This window comes from Xenopus tropicalis, chromosome 9, assembly GCF_000004195.4.
Source record: "Xenopus tropicalis strain Nigerian chromosome 9, UCB_Xtro_10.0, whole genome shotgun sequence".
In the NCBI taxonomy this organism is placed as follows: Eukaryota; Metazoa; Chordata; class Amphibia; order Anura; family Pipidae; genus Xenopus; species Xenopus tropicalis.
Genome location: NC_030685.2, coordinates 45,983,766 through 46,002,539, shown reverse-complemented (window position 1 = coordinate 46,002,539; position 18,774 = coordinate 45,983,766). Strand labels below are relative to the sequence as shown.

At 40.4% G+C, this 18,774-nt stretch overlaps 1 protein-coding gene across 1 annotated transcript in view; it reads right to left on the bottom strand.

Moving 5' to 3' along the window:
- zc3h15 (zinc finger CCCH-type containing 15) overlaps nucleotides 1–18,774 on the bottom strand; it is a 68,275-nt gene that overhangs the window by 21,695 nt on the left and 27,806 nt on the right. Inside the window, exons 4-5 of the mRNA NM_001016105.2 lie at nucleotides 13,367–13,519; nucleotides 12,584–12,675 (exon numbers count right to left, since the gene is read on the bottom strand). Coding sequence (NP_001016105.1) covers nucleotides 12,584–12,675; nucleotides 13,367–13,519 — 245 coding nt within the window. The remainder of the gene's footprint in view (nucleotides 1–12,583; nucleotides 12,676–13,366; nucleotides 13,520–18,774) is intronic.

The window sequence follows — 18,774 nt, the reverse complement described above, 5'->3', positions numbered from 1 at the left end:
CACACACTTTCTAACACACTTCCATCGCACACACTTTCTAACCTATTACAACACAAACAAGGGTGATGTATGGTTGCTGGAGATTTTAATATGGTCCTAGACCCCCATGTAGATGTGCTTAAAGGAATAAGAGGTCTGGCCCCTTTTTCAGAGCAATTCAGCATCTATATTCTAACCCCACGGCCACTCTCAAGCTCCCTGAAGCATCTCAGGGCCAGATTCCCATCCGCAATGGCACAAGACAAGGATGCCCCTTGTACCTTCTTCTCTATGCACTTAGCATTGAACCATTAGCCTCGGCCATTCAGAAACATAGGGACATAACTGGTCCCAAGATGCAAGATCAGGAATTTGTCATTTCTTTATTTGCTGATGATATCCTTCTAACACTGACAAACCCCACAATCTCCTTACCCAACTTACATGCCCTACTAACACAATATAGTAAGTATTCAGGATACAAACTAATCATCGGTAAAACAGAAGCCCTGCCGCTTAATCTCCCTAGCCAAACTAAGGAAGCCCTAAACACAAAATTCCACTATAAAGGAAAACCCATTCCCTCAAATACCTAGGCATCCAACTAACCAAAACTTACAACCAGCTATACCAGTTCAATTTCCCTCCACTTATACAAGAAATCAAATTACTTCTACACAAATGGAGTGCTCACACGATTTCCTGGCTAGGACATATCACGGTAATTAAAATGGCAAAACTCCCTAAGCTTCTATGTTTGTTTGAGACCCTCACTGTTAGAGTCCCCAGATCGATCCTCAAAGACCTGCAAGCACCTATCTTTAAATTTATATGGGGCAAACGTAGACATAGAATAGCAAGAACTGTAATGATGGCTAGCAAACCCCAAGGGGGTCTGGCAGTCCCTCACTTACAAGCCTACTATGAAGCCACTCATCTACGTCAGATACTGGGCTGGACCAACTTCGCCCCCTCTAGCAAATGGGCTTGTATCGAATCCCTCTGGATTTTCCCAACTCACCAAAACTCACTACTATGGGATGATAAAGGAAAGGCCACCTCAGACCTTCTCCACCCAATGCACTTTACCCTTACCTTATGGAAAAAATTTAAAGATAAGTATCGCCTAGAAAACCAGATCTCATTAATGAAACCCCTCCTGGCCAATCCCTCTTTTACCCCAGGGATGTCCGAGAGATTTAAAAGCTGCTGGGGCACAATGGGGCTATCTAGGATCTACAAATTCCTAGATCCATTAACGATAAAACAGCGGTCCTTCGCTGAAATCCAAAACAAACATCAGGTGCCCTCCTCGCGATTTTTTGAATACATGCAAATCAACCATTTTATTCAGACTAACCTTCCAAAAGACCCACATCCACTGTCTCTTACCCCTTTTGAAAGACTCTGTATAACAGGACTACCTCGGAGAGCCTTGATTTCCATCCTGTATAGATTCCTGACTAATTTACCTGAGGAGCCCTTCCCTAAACATTCTTATATGCTAAAGTGGGAAGAGATCACCTCCACGACTCTCCCTCAAGATGAATAGGTGGACATCTGGGAAAATGCAAGGAAAATGGTGACGTGTCAGGCAAAAGGAAAATATATATAAAACCATGCTCTTCTGGTACGATACACCTGAAAAGCTCAGCCGCATATTCCCAGGCACCTCCCCACTATGCTGGAGAAACGGTGAACGGAGGACACTCCAACATATCATGTGGCATTGCCCCACGATATTAGCATAATGGAAGGAAATAGATGGTCTGCTATCCCGCATTATGTTTAAAAACACCCAACTAGATATCTATACTGCCCTAGTGGGTAGGCCAATCCTAAATACAGCTGCAGAACAAAGGTTAACAAACTTCATCTTAACAGCTACTAGACATGCGATTACTAAAAGGTGGAAGAACCCCCTACCCCCCAAGCTTGGAGATGTTCTCTCGAGGGTGAGCGATATGAGGGAAATGGAATATATGACGGCCAACATCCATGACCATGGCAAACAATGGGAGAAGGTCTGGTCTAAATGGGACCACTATATAACTAGCACAAGGACACAGAACAGGTTATATCCCACACAGGATTAACCCTTTATCTGACCCACAACTATGACCAGCTTTCTCTTTCTCCCCCCCAAGGGACCCAAATTCTTCCTTTCCCCTTTTTTTCCTTTATTATGACTGGCAATTGCAACTGTTATCTCTAAACATTACTACTAACTCAAGATAATCTAGTTCACTTGATCAATGATAAATGTTGATAAACAGTCCTTCCTGTACCTTGAGATATGGTCAATTTAGCTGAATCATCCGATTGTACAGTAACATTGCTACTACTGACCTTTTTGAATGCCTGTCATACTGTGTACAAAACACCAATAAAAAATCTAAGTTAGAAAAATAAAAAAGGAAATAAAAGGTATATAGTTATTGTTGTTATTTGTGCAGAATCAAACTGTAAACGATAAGGAATCTTAATACAGTCTTTAATGTTTATCAAAAGTAATATCATCGCGGGAACTGTGGAAAATAAGATAAAGGGGCGATGCCCCGTCAGAAACTATAAGTTTGTGTAAAAATGGGAAATACATGATAGATACTGTGATTTTTCATTATATAATTATTGATGCAACTATACTTGTAACAAACAATGCTTCTGTATACACTGAAAATTTGAAAAAATAAAAATATTAAAAAAGGAAATAAAAGGTGCAATCAATAAAACTCAAGTAGCCCAAGCAAAAATATTTAGAAACACAATAAATACTGTGGATAGCACAGCAACCCCCAGCATATAATTGCACACCTTAGGGACTATTTCCAAATGCTTACAAACTTCCAGAACAAACCTCTGCCAGGTTCTCCTCCCATAGGCAGGATAGGGCAGGTAGAGAATGGCACATAAGCAGCATAGTGCAGAGTATGGCACACACAGACAGCATAGTGCAGGCAGTACATACAATGCTGTCACTGGTCCTATAGTCTGAGGTGTGAACAATGTTGAAGTTTACAGTCTGAGCCTGAAGTGTGAACAATGCAAGGGGTAAACAATGCAGGGATTAAAAGGTGAGAACAGTACAGGGGATTAAATGTTTAAACAGTACAGGGATTTACCGTATATACTCGAGTATAAGCCGATCCGAATATAAGCCGAGGTACCCAATTTTACCTAAGAAAACTGGAAAAACTTATTGACTCGAGTATAAGCCTAGGGTGGGAAATGCAACCGCTACTGCTAAGTTTCAATAATCAAATAAATAACAGATAAATACATAGATAACTTTAGGGAAAGAAAAATGCTACAGCAGCAGACAAAAGCAAGTTTGGGAACGCTAAGGAAGCTGCCATACTAATTATCAAGTACTTGGACCCCAGTGTACAAGTCCCACCACAATACTACAAAAATAATTTTCTTACATTTTGAAAATCAGTCTTGTGATTGCAGTACAGCAGCCCTGCTTTATGGCTAAGCACGCTTCCACTCCTACTCACCAATGACTTGCCCCTTGCTGGTCCCATCCTGCTTCCCCTTGCCCCCCACTACCTTAAGAACTCCCCTCCTTGTTAGTGGCCAGAGACTGCCACTCATGACAAGCCCACCCGTGCACCAATCGCCTCCATAGAACTACATATCCCACAATGCGGCCCCCGTGGATGGAGGTGAGTCTGTGCATGCAGGTTAAGGAACTCTTCTGAAGCATGTACAGTATCTGGCACAGGCAGTTTTGGCACAGGTGCTTGGCTGCCGTGTATAGTGACGAGTCGCTGTGCTGATCTGCCAGCCATATAATCTGCAGGCAGTTCTTTACCTGCACTGTCCGGACCAGGAAGCGGGAGCATTCTTCTTGATCTGAAGATGAACGCGCTCACACGGAGGTGAGTGCGTATGCATTACATCGTCAGATCAAGAGTCGGCAGGAGAGTGAACGGAGTGCACGGTGTCCGTGTGCGACACGCTGCGCGACGTACGAGGTGGCAGATATGTACCGGCTTACGGCTCTGTTTGAAGAATGCTCCCGCTCCCACAGGTAAAGAACTTGCTGCAGATTATATGGCTGGCAGATCAGCACAGCGACTCGTCACTATACACGGCGGCCAAGCACCTGTGCCAGATACATGATACAGAAGCGTTCCTTAACCTTGCGCGCACGGACTCGCCTCCATCGCCTCGTTCGAGTGCATTATGTGCAGGACGGACACAAGTGGAGGTAGGTAGGGGAGAGTTATGCTCGAGTATAAGCCGAGGGTTACTTTTTGAGCACATTTTTAGTGCTGAAAAACTCGGCTTATACTCGAGTATATACGGTACTGCATAAATCTGAGGTGTGAACTATGCAGGGGGCCAGTTAATATGCTGATACCATATAAAGCTTACACAAAAGGTAAGCAATCACAAGTGGGGGGGCCACACAGAGGGGGCATCCGGCCCACTTGGACAGCACTGCCCTAGATCACTTAGAGGTTTAGGTATTACCAATTTGAAAATATACTACAATTCTGGAAACAATTGTATGAATGCATGCCCCACAGGGGTCTAAGAGGTGGGTAGACTTAGAAATGGACAAAAATCTCTCTCAATTTTTCTGGTTACCCAAACATAACAGGCCAACTGCAGCAAACTTATTGCCCACCACAAAACTTTCTATAAAAATATGGGATGCAATATACAAAAATCTACTATTGGGACCCTTTCCCTCACCAATTCCCTTGCCACTAATAGCATTGAAACAGCTCATCCCAAATATTTTGCTGAACTGAACTGCGGCAGGATTACACACTATAAAGGGTTCTCTACTTAGCAACTTCACTAAGTCTAAATTTTCATTAAAATTTTATGGAAAACTATAATTTGCTGCAAACTCAAAGGTTTACATATATGCAAATATCACATTTTCTACAATCCCCAAACCCTAACTATAAAAAAAAACTACGAAATCTAACTATGATGGAATTCCACTGTATAAAATCCTGGAGCGCTAAAGCTATTTTATCAGACTCCTAAAAATGCCAACTATACAGAAGATGAAATTCAGAAACTCCCATATATGTGCAAGTGCGAGCAAGAACTTCAACAACTAGTTGAAACTTGGTTGAATGAGTCTCATGACTGGGCTGTTAATATTGGGGGGTATACATTGTTTCGGAGGGACAGGGGCAATAGAAAAGGAGGAGGAGTGTGTCTGTTCATTAAGCAGGAATTAAAAGAAAATATTGAGGAAATGATGGGGTTAACAGAGGGAGCTGAATCCTTATGGGTTGAGCTTCTCACAGATAGTAAAGAATCTACCAAACTAATTGTAGGGGTATGCTATAGACCCCCTAATGTAAGCGAAGAGGAGGAGGCCCAGCTCCTGTTGCAAATAGAAAAGGCTGCTAGTTTGGGGCAAGTGATAATAATGGGGGATTTTAATTACCCTGATATTGACTGGGGCAATAGTACTGCCAGGACAGTAAATGGGAACAAGTTTATAAACTTGCTGCATGACAACTTTATGTCACAAGTTGTTGAGGAGCCAACCAGGAACCATGCTATACTAGATCTAGTGATCTCTAATGGGCCAGAACGTATAGCAAATGTGCAAGTGGTTGAACCCCTGGGCAATAGTGATCATAATGTTATTTCATTTGATGTTTGGTGCAGGAAACAAATTTACACGGGGGCAACAAAGACAATGAATTTTAGGAAGGCAAATTTTAGCTCCTTAAGGGCAGCGCTTCAGGGCATTGATTGGGGCATTATGTTTTCTGATAAAAACACAGAGCAGAAATGGTTGTCATTTAAAATGATATTAAATCATTACTGTTCTCAATTCATTCCATTAATAAGAAAAAGTAGAAGTGTTAAGAATCAACCTATGTGGCTTAACTCTGAGGTAAAGAAGTTAATAGGGAAAAAAAGGAAAGCTTTTAAGAAATATAAGTCAGAGGGGACAGTAGATGCGTTTAATGATTATAAACACTATAACAAGTGTTGTAAAACAGCAATCCGGAAGGCAAAGATAGAAAATGAGGAGCGCATCGCGGCCGAGGCCAAGACTAACCCCAAAAAGTTTTTTAAGTATATTAATAGTAAAAAGATGCAGGTTGAGGGTGTGGCCCCATTGAGCTATAATAACAATATGGTTACAGCGGATACAGAAAATGCAGATGTGCTTAACCAGTTCTTTTCTTCTGTGTATACAGTAGAGGAGCCAGTGGGCCAAGTCCCACCTAATAGCTGCACTGTTGCCTCAGCTACAACTACACAGTGGTTGGCACAGGATATGGTGCTTAAAGGGTTACACACGATAAATGTAAACAAGGCACCTGGATGGAATACACCCTCGGGTACTGAGAGAGCTAGGGGCAGAATTGCAGTGGCCCTCGTTTCTGATATTCTCAGACTCTCTTTCATCAGGTATGGTACCTAGGGATTGGAAGAAGGCGAATGTCATTCCCATATTTAAAAAGGGAGTAAGATCTCAGCCTGGCAATTATAGGCCTGTAAGTTTGACATCCGTGGTGGGCAAGTTATTTGAAGGCTTGTTAAGGGATCACATTCAAAATTATGTAGTGGAGAATGCCATTATGAGCAGTAATCAGCATGGCTTTATGAAGGACAGGTCATGTCAGACCAATTTAATTGCTTTTTATGATGAGGTAAGTAAGAAGCTGGACAGTGGGGATGCAGTAGATATAATCTATTTGGATTTTGCCAAAGCATTTGATACCGTTCCCCACAAACGACTGCTTTCTAAGCTAAGGTCTATTGGTCTTAGTGAAGTTGTTTGCACATGGATAGAAAACTGGCTACAGGATCGGGTACAGAGGGTGGTTGTTAATGGTACATTCTCTACTTGGAGTAAGGTTCTCAGTGGGGTCCCTCAGGGTTCTGTACTGGGTCCACTTTTGTTTAATTTGTTCATAAATGACTTAGGGGAGGGTATTATGAGTAATGTATCAGTGTTTTCAGATGACACAAAACTCTGCAGACCAGTCAATTCTATCCAGGATGTGACATCCCTGCAGCAGGATCTTGACCAACTGGCAATCTGGGCAGCTAAGTGGCAGATGAGATTTAATGTGGATAAATGTAAGGTCATGCACCTGGGATGTAAAAATATGCAAGCCCCGTATACCCTTAATGGGACTGCACTAGGCAAATCCCTAATGGAGAAGGACCTTGGAGTCCTTGTAGATAATAAACTTGGCTGTAGCAAGCAATGCCAGGCAGCAGCTGCAAGGGCAAACAAGGTTTTGAGCTTTATTAAAAGGGGTATAGATTCACGGGAGGAGGGGGTTATTCTTCCCCTCTACAGAGCGCTGGTAAGGCCCCATCTAGAATATGCTGTTCAGTTTTGGTCTCCAGTGCTCAAACGGGACATTATTGAGTTAGAGAGGGTCCAGAGAAGGGCAACTAAGCTGGTAAAGGGTATGGAAAGTCTCAGTTATGAAGAAAGACTGGCCAAGTTGGGTCTGTTTACACTGGAGAAGAGGCGCTTAAGAGGTGACATGATAACTATGTATAAATATATAAAGGGATCATATAATAACCTTTCTAATGTTTTATTTACCAGTAGGTCCTTCCAATGGACACGAGGGCACCCACTTCGTTTAGAAGAAGGGAAGTTCCATTTAAACATTCGGAAAGGATTTTTTTACAGTGAGAGCTGTGAAGTTCTGGAATTCCCTCCCTGAATCAGTCGTGCTGGCTGATACATTATATAACTTTAAGAAGGGGCTGGATGGATTCTTAGCAAGTGAGGGAATACAGGGTTATGGGAGATAGCTTAGTACTAGTTGATCCAGGGACTGGTCCGATTGCCATCTTGGAGTCAGGAAGGAATTTTTTCCCCTATGCGGCAAATTAGAGAGGCTTCAGATGGGGTTTTTTGCCTTCCTCTGGATCAAGTAGTAGTTAGGCAGGTTATATATAGGCATTATGGTTGAACTTGATGGACGTATGTCTTTTTTCAACCCAACTTACTATGTTACTATGTAACTAATATCCCCCAGTCAATGGCAAGAAAGCCTAGATAGACCAAGAGGAGCTACAAGCTATACAAACCACACTGAGGGGCCGATTCATTAAAACATGAGTTTGAATCCCGAATGGGAAAAATTTGGATCGGATACAATATTTTCTGAAGATCGCAAATATCACGAGAGTGCTTACGAAAAATTGTATTAGTGACGATAATATCATAGTGGCAATCCGAAATTCACCAAATTTTTGTACGGAACAATTGTAAACAGCGGCAGAACATTTCCGAATTTTTCACGCAAGCGTACGAAAAAAAATCGCCAAAACTACGCTCCGAGCGTACGTGTCTTAATAAATCTCCCCTGAATCTCATAATAGCACCAGACTACCCAGCTGATTGCTGGAGGAAATGTTGACACAACAGGGTACAATACTTCATTTGTGGTGGCAATATCACAAAGTATTATCTTTTTGGAAACAAGTATTCAAAATAATTCAAGACACACTTAAATTTGATTTGCCCATGCAACCACAAGTGGCCCTATTTACAAATCTACCCTATCAGACTTACAAAAGCCACTGTAAAGCTACTCTTCCATATCTTCAACACGGCAGCTAAACTCATTAATAAGACATGGGGAAAAAATGGAACCCCCAAGCATCCACCAATTCTACCAACAGCTCAATGTCAGATGAGATGGAAAAGATGACAGCCACAACCCCGGAAAAAAAGAGCAAACCATGATACAAAATGGGAATCATGGTACACTAAGAATGCCTCCATGTCTTACTCCTCGTAACCTCCCCACTACATTCAATTTAAGAAACAAATGTAAATTAAGCGATAAATTGTGCCCAATTGGGCGTAATTTTTTCATTGTGTATTGAAACTGCACTACACCTTAGTTACTGTAGCCCATCAAGTTCAACCCTTTCAAGTAAACCCTGCACACAAACACCTATACTTAATCTATACACTCACATACGTAAACTATATATACAACCACTAATACTAACTGTAGATATTAGTATCACAATAGCCTTGGATACTATGCTTGTTTAAGAACTCATCCACGCCCCTCTTAAAGGACATGTAAAGCCTACATTTGCCTACAATGTATATCAGTTGGGCACGTCTCCCCCACCCAAATGGCATCATTTGTACTGTATATATCCCCTTTGTTTGCCAGCACCATCGCATTTTCCTAAAGCAAATAGTAGCTTTCACCAGGTGGCCATTTTACTGATACATAATCAGATACATTTATATCTGCAAGCAGCATACACACACACAGACCCTTATTCAGCATACATTTCATCAAGAATACAGGCTCACACAGGCAGACACACACAGGCTCACAATGTCTCTGGTAAAAGTTCTGCTTTGTTTGAGCACTGTAATGGTAAAGCTGAGCTCAGGAGAAAAAAATTGAAGCAGACAGCTAGAGCTGAGTTTCTATGGGAACCAGCAATGCCATCTCTTCACTTGCTGCTAGACTGGGGGGCGTGTTTAGTAATCTGAGCTTAGAACAACTGAGCATGCCCACAAGCCAACAGCCAAAACAAATTCCCGAGGGAGGGGGCCGAGTGGGTTACAGGAGGAGAAAGAAATCTAAGTGATTAAGGAGATGTTGCAGCCTTACTATTAACCTCTGGACAACCAGTGTGGCAGGTATTGAAAGATTTCAAAGAGGCTGTTCACTGATTACATTTTTGTGTGTGGGGTTAACATGTCCTTTAAAGGCATTAACAGAATCTGCCATTACCACATCACTAGAAAGGGCATTCCACAACCTCACTGCCCTCACCGTGAAAAACCACCTATGCTGCTTCAAATGGAAGCTCCGTTCCTCTAATCTAAAGGGGTGGCACCCCCTATCTGCCTATAATCCCCTCTAATGTATTTGTACAGAGTAATCAAGTCCCCTTGCAAGCGCCAGGGACCTATTAAGAGGCAAAATTATGTTTTCATCCCTTGAGTAAATGCCCATTTTTATACAAGACAGCACTTTATTTGCTTTAGTAGCTACCAAATTACATTGCCTGGAATTAGATAAATTGTTATCTACAAAAACCTCCAGATCCTTCTCCATTAGGGATCCCCCCAGCAAAATACAATTTAGTAAATAGCTTGTGTTTATATTATTTTTACCAAAGTGCATAACTTTGCACTTGTCCACATTAAACCTCATTTTCCAGTTTGATGCCCAGTTTTCCAATTCTGTCAAATTGCTCTGCAAAGTGGCAGCATCCTGCATGGAACTTACAGTTTTGCACAATTTAGTATAGAGAAAACTAGAAACAGTACTTTCTATGCCCACCTCCAGGTCATTAATAAACGAGTTAAAAAGCAAAGGACCACGGACTGACCCCTGCGGTACTCCACTAAAAACACTGGTCCAGTTAGAAAATGTTCCATTTACCACCACTCTTTGTAATCTATCCTTTCAGCCAGTTCTCTGTCCAATTACAAATATGTTCTAGGCCAATATTCCACAATTTTACCATTAACCTTGCACTGCTGTATATTAAAACTGTTCAAACAAAATTTACATTTAAAAAAAAAAGAAAAGTGAAAAGGCAGGGTTACAACATCAGTCGCAGAGCAAGACACAGGGACCTCCCAGCCCTGGGACCCTTTGCCACCTGGCGTAGGGGGCCTGCAAAAATTGTCCCAATTGGGACCCGCAGTTTATAAGACCAGCCCCTGCAGACAGGGCCCTCAAAACCCAGGGATATGCTGTATAGATAGAGGAGTACAGGGAGGGGGTCCTAAACCGTGTAACTCCCATCGTTGATCAACTGAGAAGAGGAGCTTTTTGAGCTCTGTATATTTTAAGGCAAACATAGAAAAATTGGAGACAAATGAAAATTAGGGTCAAAAGAAACAGAGTATCCCAGACAAATCAGCTGAAATAGCCTGGAACTACACAGGGAAAAAAAACCTTACTTCCTCTGGCATTAGAATAAAAATTACTTTGCAGAGCAAAAAGGCTTCACTCTTTCTTTAGAGAAGAAAGGAGCCAAAATTGTTGCCATTCCTTGCTTAAAAAAAGCCTCATGTATCTTGAAGAGTATAAACTGACTTATTGTCAGGCTTCTGTAATGTAAGTTAAAAGGCATAGTATATAATTTATTTTTTAAAATCACATCAACCAATCACCGTCTCAACCAGATAACCCCTCTGGTCATAACTGAATTAGCCAAATCCCTAACACCAGAGAAACAGAGGCAAAAACAGAATATGAAATAAGCTGCTACAGATAAAACATTATGATATGAGAGGATCTAAGTATGTTCAAAGGAAGAGACTGGTTATGGGCAGCATTAGGCCTATGGAACAGAGAGGTTTCTCAGCAGTTAAGATACAGCTGATCCATCCTGCATCTGTCCTGCATGCAAAGTGACAGTAATAAATGAGATCCAGCTGGTGTAAAGTGTCATGTGTGCCACAGACCTTAGTCCTCCTTTCTATAGAATTCTTTAGCACCACACAATCTTTGAAGGAGATACAGGTAGGGGACTAGTTATCTGGAACCCCGTTATCCAGAAAGTTCTGAATTACAGAGCGGCCATCTCCCATCAACTCCATTTTATTTAAATTCACATGTTTAAAAATTATTTACCTTTTCTTTGTTATAATAAGACAGCAGCTTGTATCTGATCCCAACTAAAATATAAGTAATCCCTTATTGGAGCCAAAACAATCCTACTGGATTTAACTACTGTTCATATCTTAAATTGACCAAAAAAAAAAATATTTAGAGATCCAAATTATGGAAAGACCCCTTATCCAGAAAAGCCCAGGTCCCCAACATTCTAGATAACAGGTCCCATACCTGTACTATTTCTCTTGTAAATATGTATATTTATTCTTATATTCACATGTACATGAATATTCCTGGTTATAAAGGTTCTTTAATAAAAGATAGTTCAATCAAACATATACATTTATTAACACAATCTATTGCCACATATCTACAGAAATAACAAACATACAAAACAGCACTAAATCTAAATACAATATATAACTTATATTTAGAAAGATAATTATAAATGTGGATATGTTACATAGAATACCACTGCCTCCCTTATACTCATCTTTTCATTGAGTCAGGCATCTGTGTCCTCACTCCAGGAACACACTAACTAAAACTTAACCCATGCTAATTAACCTAGAGATTGGTCAGTGAGGACCAAGGATTTGGGTTTTGCTGCGCTACCATCATTGTGATAACATGGGTGCGGCTCAAAAAAGGGGAGTGTTCAAAACCAGCTTCCATTAGCAGCCCTCCACTATGTATGCTAGAGAAATTCAATCCCTTTGCTCCGATTCTGTGGTGCTAAAGTATCCTAGTCAAAGGTCTATGGCACAAACTGTACTTTAAGCCATCTGAGAAAATCCTAATTCATCCCACAAGAAAATACTGCATTTATCCTGGGATGCAATGTTACAGAACTTAATAAGATCTGCCCGTCTCTAAGCACACAACGTGGATTTTGGGCAGAGGTAGACAGAGCAAAATCATCAACATACATCATAAAAATGATGAGAAAGAAAATAGGTAAATATAAAAGATCCATGATTCATAGTATTAGATTATTGAAAACTATTAAAATATATAGGACTTACAATCTGGGTTTTGGGTTTTATCTTCTCTGCTTCACCATGTTTCTTGTTCACCACCTCTTCTAATTTCTTTTCATCCCAATTTTCCATTGTATCTGAAGAGAAGCAATTACGTTTTAGCAGTTCAAGTGATTACATTTGTTATACCTGAGCATTCTAGTGAGGACTTGGTGAAGCTAAACTGCTAAACCTCTAAACCCCCAAATCAACACCAGTGAACAGCAAACAGGAAAGGTGTACAATACATGAAGGTTGCATTTAGATGCATTCTGGGGTTATTACACAAAATTCACACAGTAATTTAACTTTATTTATCCTCCCATTAATGTTCCCTCTAAGCTGTGCGCTAATGTGTGCACACACACATACAAACATTTTAGGCCGGTGTACTCAATTATGGTACACACAAAGGCATATTTATTATAGTGTGTTAGCCAGCATCACAGCTGCCCATAGCAACCAATCAGCAATAAGATTTGAATAGTCACCTACAAGTTAGAAAACAAAAGCAAACATCTGAGTGGTTGCTGTGGGCAACATCACCTGTAATGTTGGCTTACACACCAAAGTAAATATGTAAAATATACATTTTGAATTTATTCTAACCTGAGCAAACAATTTTTCAAAATGTTCATGAAAAACATTTTTTTTGTGCAGATAGCCAATAAGGAATTAGAGGGAACATTGCCTCCTGTTTATTCTGAGAAGTATAAAACTGGCACTGTTTCTAATTAATCTTCCCAAATGCAAAAATCATCCTTCCCTTATGTAGATTATTCAACTCACCCTTTTCAAGTTCCTCATCCCGTCCATCAACATAGACACTCCTTTTTTCACATTTTCTTTCCAAAGAGAGATCATGGGAAAATTTGCACTTATCTCCTTTGGTGCACTGTCCTTGCTTGTAGAATGCACAGACTACTGATTTTGGATCTGCGCCTAAAGAGAGTAACAGTATTTTCCAGTTTTATTTAAAGTAGTGTTTATTTTACAAGTATTATCCATTTAGATTGGTATGAATAAATATTCAAAATTATTTTCCTGACTCTGATAGGTCTACCATGTCAGTTTAATTTTTTAACATGCTCTATATCTCTATAACTCTGAAGTGCTTATTTAGTTTCTCTTTAGTATGAAGGCCAAGTTTGGTCTCACTACATTTGCTTTCTTTTTCTATTTTTTATCTCCCTAAATCCCTTAAGTATAGTGTTATATACAGTTATACAGTTAAAGGGGAACTATTATGACAGTTGTTTCACTATTAAAATTCTATCCGTTGAATAAAATCATTTTCTAAATATCTATAAAAAAAATTTGACCATTTTTAAAATACTGTTTTAAATATGTCCTCACCCTTACCCTCATCCTTACACCCTTACACCTTTTTATTTCCTTCTGATCTGCACTGAAGCTGGTTTTATTATTGAATCCTACCTGCTTTGGTATTTGTTTAGTGCCCATGTCAAGTTTAAGTACGGCATCTAATCAAAACTGATTTATAATATTCTAGTCTGCCAGCAGAATTATAGGCTTGCAACGGGCAACTCTCTGATATAGCGAAGACAGAGTTATTTTATTTGTGCTATGCGACGTTTCGGCTCTGCCAGTCCTTTCTCAAGCCGTTGGCACAAATAAATTCCCTTTGTCTTTACCATACTGGAGTGCTGCTGAAAGTTTATTTCTTTGAGTTTTCACCCTAGGTAGAGGGAATCACAGCTTTGTACCTGACACTTCAAAAGGCAACAAGAGACTAAACCCTTGCCATCCTGAAAATACGATGCTTTTGTGCAATCCATGTTCCCTGATAAAGAACTCCAGGGGCAGAACTGTTCTATGTTCTTCTTCAGATGAAGGTGTGTGCCCCCAAAACATTAGTTTTTGTACTTTCACTAAATAAACACTCAGATGGTTTCCCCGTTTTAAATTGCCATGCTGCACCAAAGCATTTTCTTTGAAACTATAGGGTTGGATGAGAGGGTGCCAATCCCGCTTTTGCATACTGAGCACCAGGTGAAAATCTTTTGGAAAAGCCAGGGTGTGTGGGTGAGTGATCATCTATATATTTCAACGTTAATAACCCAGACACCAACTGACTGTTATTATTGGGAACATTTAAAGTGTATCTTAGGGGCTCCCTGACTGCCCAGGTTTCCTGCAATCAATAGGCCAGTAAAGCAATCAAGGTCCAACTTAGCATCCATGCTGAGCAAGTACACTGAGACACAGAATAATTGCAACTATGAGCAACTGAAGCAACACAAATTAAACATCAATACTTAATTTGCAAGTGAAAACTAAACAAAAACACTATTTTCTGCTAAGCAGAATATTCAGGAACATGAGGAACACACTAGTATCCTTCTGGCATGGTTAAAGCAAGTAACACACCTCTGGGATTACTCAGATCTGAGATGAGACAGGGTCAGTTCTTTGCCCCCAACAAATTAATGCATGCTTTTCCCATTTTTACCGTTACATAGCTCATTTCTTACAGCTAAATGCTCATATATATAATAGGTATATAATAATATACCTTCTCAAAGACTGATATCTGTAGTTTTACTCCAGCCCACAGAGACACCCTGAAAGCCCCTATTACCTTAGAGGAGGTAGTCGTCCATCTCTTCACTCCCGAATCACAAGGTACCAGGTTAAGATGGCCTTGCTCCCGAGATTTACAAGAGAATTTAGAAATGAAAACTAAGATGGTAAAGGGTGTAGAAAGACTGGCCAAGATGGGGTATAAACAATAAGAAGACCACATAAAATTATCTAATGCAACACAAGTTGGTTCGACCAAGGCCTGTGAGTCGGTCAAATAGCGCTTACTATATTCCTCCCTGGGACTACAGTTGCTACTAATGGTTGGATGTCCAAGCCCGTTTCACACCATAAAAGGGTAAAGACAAGGGTCCTTTGTAAAGGCCCTCTTATATGTCCTAGCCATCAAACCACAGGCAGCCAAAATACTAATAAATAGATAGTGGGCCTTAGAATACGAAAGTGCATAGATAAGTTAACTGTATGCAGAAAACATTTTCTTATGTTTGAATGATAGCTCCTGGCTCCTAAATCGAGCCCTTTTAGTAATTAACGAGACAAAACAAAACTCAGCTTCACATAAACTGGACCAAATCCAATATTTTTTATATTAAAGAACACCAAGCGCATAGACCTCTAACCAGACACCCCTTACCCATAGTTAACAATTCATTATTAGAAACCCTTATGAATTTTTAACCAAGAATGTTCGCTCACTTGCAACCAATACAAGAGACACAAATCTATGGGCAAAACTAAAATCTTTTATGTTATTGTGCTCGCCACTGTGTTTATAGCACAAAAACTTTTTCTGTTTCAAAACTTAATTTTTGATGTGTTAACCTTGATTTGGAAAGGGACACAGGCTTAGATTAACCCTACAGCAGAACTCTTTCACTACTGGGGGACTGATCCTTCCTTGATTCCTATTCTATATCTCCTAACTACTGATGCAAATTTTTCAGTTTTTTTTTTTTTTTTTTGAAGGCTATTCAGGTTATCCCACCCAAAGAACTTGAGAATAGCACAATTAAAGGAGAAGGAAAGGCTAAGTCACTGGGGTGCCAATATGTTAGGCACCCCCCAGCGATTTAATCGCTTACTTTTTACCCCGGGCTGGTGCTACTGTGAGAAAAACCAACCAGCCCAGGCTATCTGCAAGCGAGTGTCAACATGGTGTTTAGTTTAACATCATAATAAATCGAATCCAAATATGGTTGGTAGATTCAGTCAGAAGTATCCCATTTAAAATGTTGTTCTTAAAGGAGACATTTTATATAAAGTTCATATTCAGTTATAATATTCATCCGCCCTCAAAATGTGAAATGATGCAGAAAAATACGATGTTTTGAAAGCATTTAACCTCCTAAAACTGTCATTATACGAGAGCTACAGAGACAACCTCTCAAGTCAGAATGAAATGAAACATGGGAGTGTCGCTTCAGTCTTCCACAGGAAGTGGTCACAGCACTGACTGACAGCCTTTACTCAACAGCAGCAGGGAAAACCCCACCCAGTTTCCTCCTTTTGTGTCTCTCTTCTTGTGCTGCTGCCTGGGGGAAGGGGGTGGGGGAGGAGCGATCATAGCAGAGCAGGAACGGACTTGCCTATGACTTTACAAAGCCTTCTGACACTTCTCAGTTCTTACCAGAATTACATTTATCATCAAAATGTGTCTACACCTCCTTTAGACCATTTTCCTTAATTTAACCTTTATCCATTTAAATCTGACATACCGTATATACTCGAGTATAAGCAGAGTTTTTCAGCACGACAAAATGTGCTGAAAAACTCAGCCTTGGCTTGAACTCAAGTATATACAGCTGACACTGCTGACATTCGACGCGCTCTAACACTGCTGACATTCGCGAATGTCAACAGTGTCAGAGCGCCCCCCCCGTCCGTGAATTGACCCGCCCCCCCCGCTGCGTCCTCCATCACACCTGTCAGCTGAGAGAGAAGGCGGTACGGGGAGCTGGGAGGGAGGATGCAGAGACGGACGGCAGACTGAAGGGAGGCCAAACTGGCATTCATTGTGTTATGGCATCAGTGGCTGTGCCCATAACATCCTTTGTAAGCACTTTGATTTCTTAATTATATTTCTAGCTGGCGAAATATGAGGCAATAATACAGTTCTCATACGTGGTACAGAAAGCTGACCAGATTTTCCCTTTAATTAGAAACACTAATAATCAAGTGTGCACTGCAGGGTGCTGATTAAAATGCATCCCTGCAGCTATTATTTTTTATGTGACCTACTTAGAGGAATGATTTGGTCAGACTGATGTACAAAAAAGATTGTTTGTAGCCACAGACTGAGGGAAATGGTTTTATGATGTAGACTTCATCCCATGGCACAACAGTCATTTGGATATTCTCCTTCCAATACAGAAAGAAGGCTAGGCTCGATCAATTGATCGTCGCATAGTGGATGCAGCTCCTTCCTTCGCCGTATCGCCGTACTTCAATTGACAGGAAGCCAAGTTTTAGCAGGTATTTTCTATTAAAGCATTTAAAATACTAAGTGGTTTGCAGGATAGGGAATTTATTAGTGCAGGGTAGAATAGCTTTTCTACTTAAAAAAAATGTAGTGTTACATTTCCTTTAAAGGGTGGCGGCATTAGAAAGGTTGAAAACCACTGTTTTTACTCATTCTTACTCGATTACTTATGTTTTCCTTGCCCACCTGCTTTTCTTCCCTGCACAAACAATCAGTGCTAGCACTGCTTATCTCTCAAGATCAACATTTTAACCCTTAATCAAAGTGTTAAAGAAAATAGTTGGTTCAAGAAAAAAATAAAGCTTCCGAATTCTTTAAAGTTTGTGTAAATCATTTCTTGTTTTGTCCTTACAGAATCTATAGTGGGTGTGAGATGAAAGGTAGTAAGAAAAATGTCAGCAAGAATAAAACAGTAGTACACGCCCCCTACAGGAAGTCCAGTTGTTTCCATATATTTTACTAATGTATCGGGTTTCTGTCCGTGATTTATAGTTACTTTTGCTATGAAAAAGAAAAGAACTAATCATAAAACCGTAGGTGTCACACTCATTTTAAAATAAATCAATAAAATCAATATCAAATAAAGCAGAGATTGTTGTGGGTTTGTCAAGGAATTGCCCTTTAATGCATTGGTGGGGTCAAACACCCTGTGGAACAGATTGTACAATCTATGGCACTAGCCACCATAGTGTCAGAGCAGTAGACTCAATGCAGCACTATAGTGCATATTAAAGGACATGTAAAGCCTACATTTGCCTACAATGTATATCAGTTGGGCCCATCTCCCCCACCCAAATGGCATAATTTGTACTGCATATATCCCCCTCTGTTTGCCAGCACCATCACATTTTCCTAAAGCAAATAGCAGCTTTCACCCGGTGGCCATTTTTCCTCTGATACATAATCAGATACATTTAAATCTGCAAACAGCATACACACACACACGCAGACCCTTATTCAGCATACATTTCATCAAGAATACAGGTTCACACAGGCAGAACGGTCTCTGACAAAAGTTCTGCTTTGTTTAAGCACTGTAATGGTAAAGCTGAGCTCAGGAGAAAAAAAATGAAGCAGACAGCTAGAGCTGAGTTTCTATGGGAACCAGCAATGTCATCTCTTTACTGGCTGCTAGACTGGGGGGCGTGTTTAG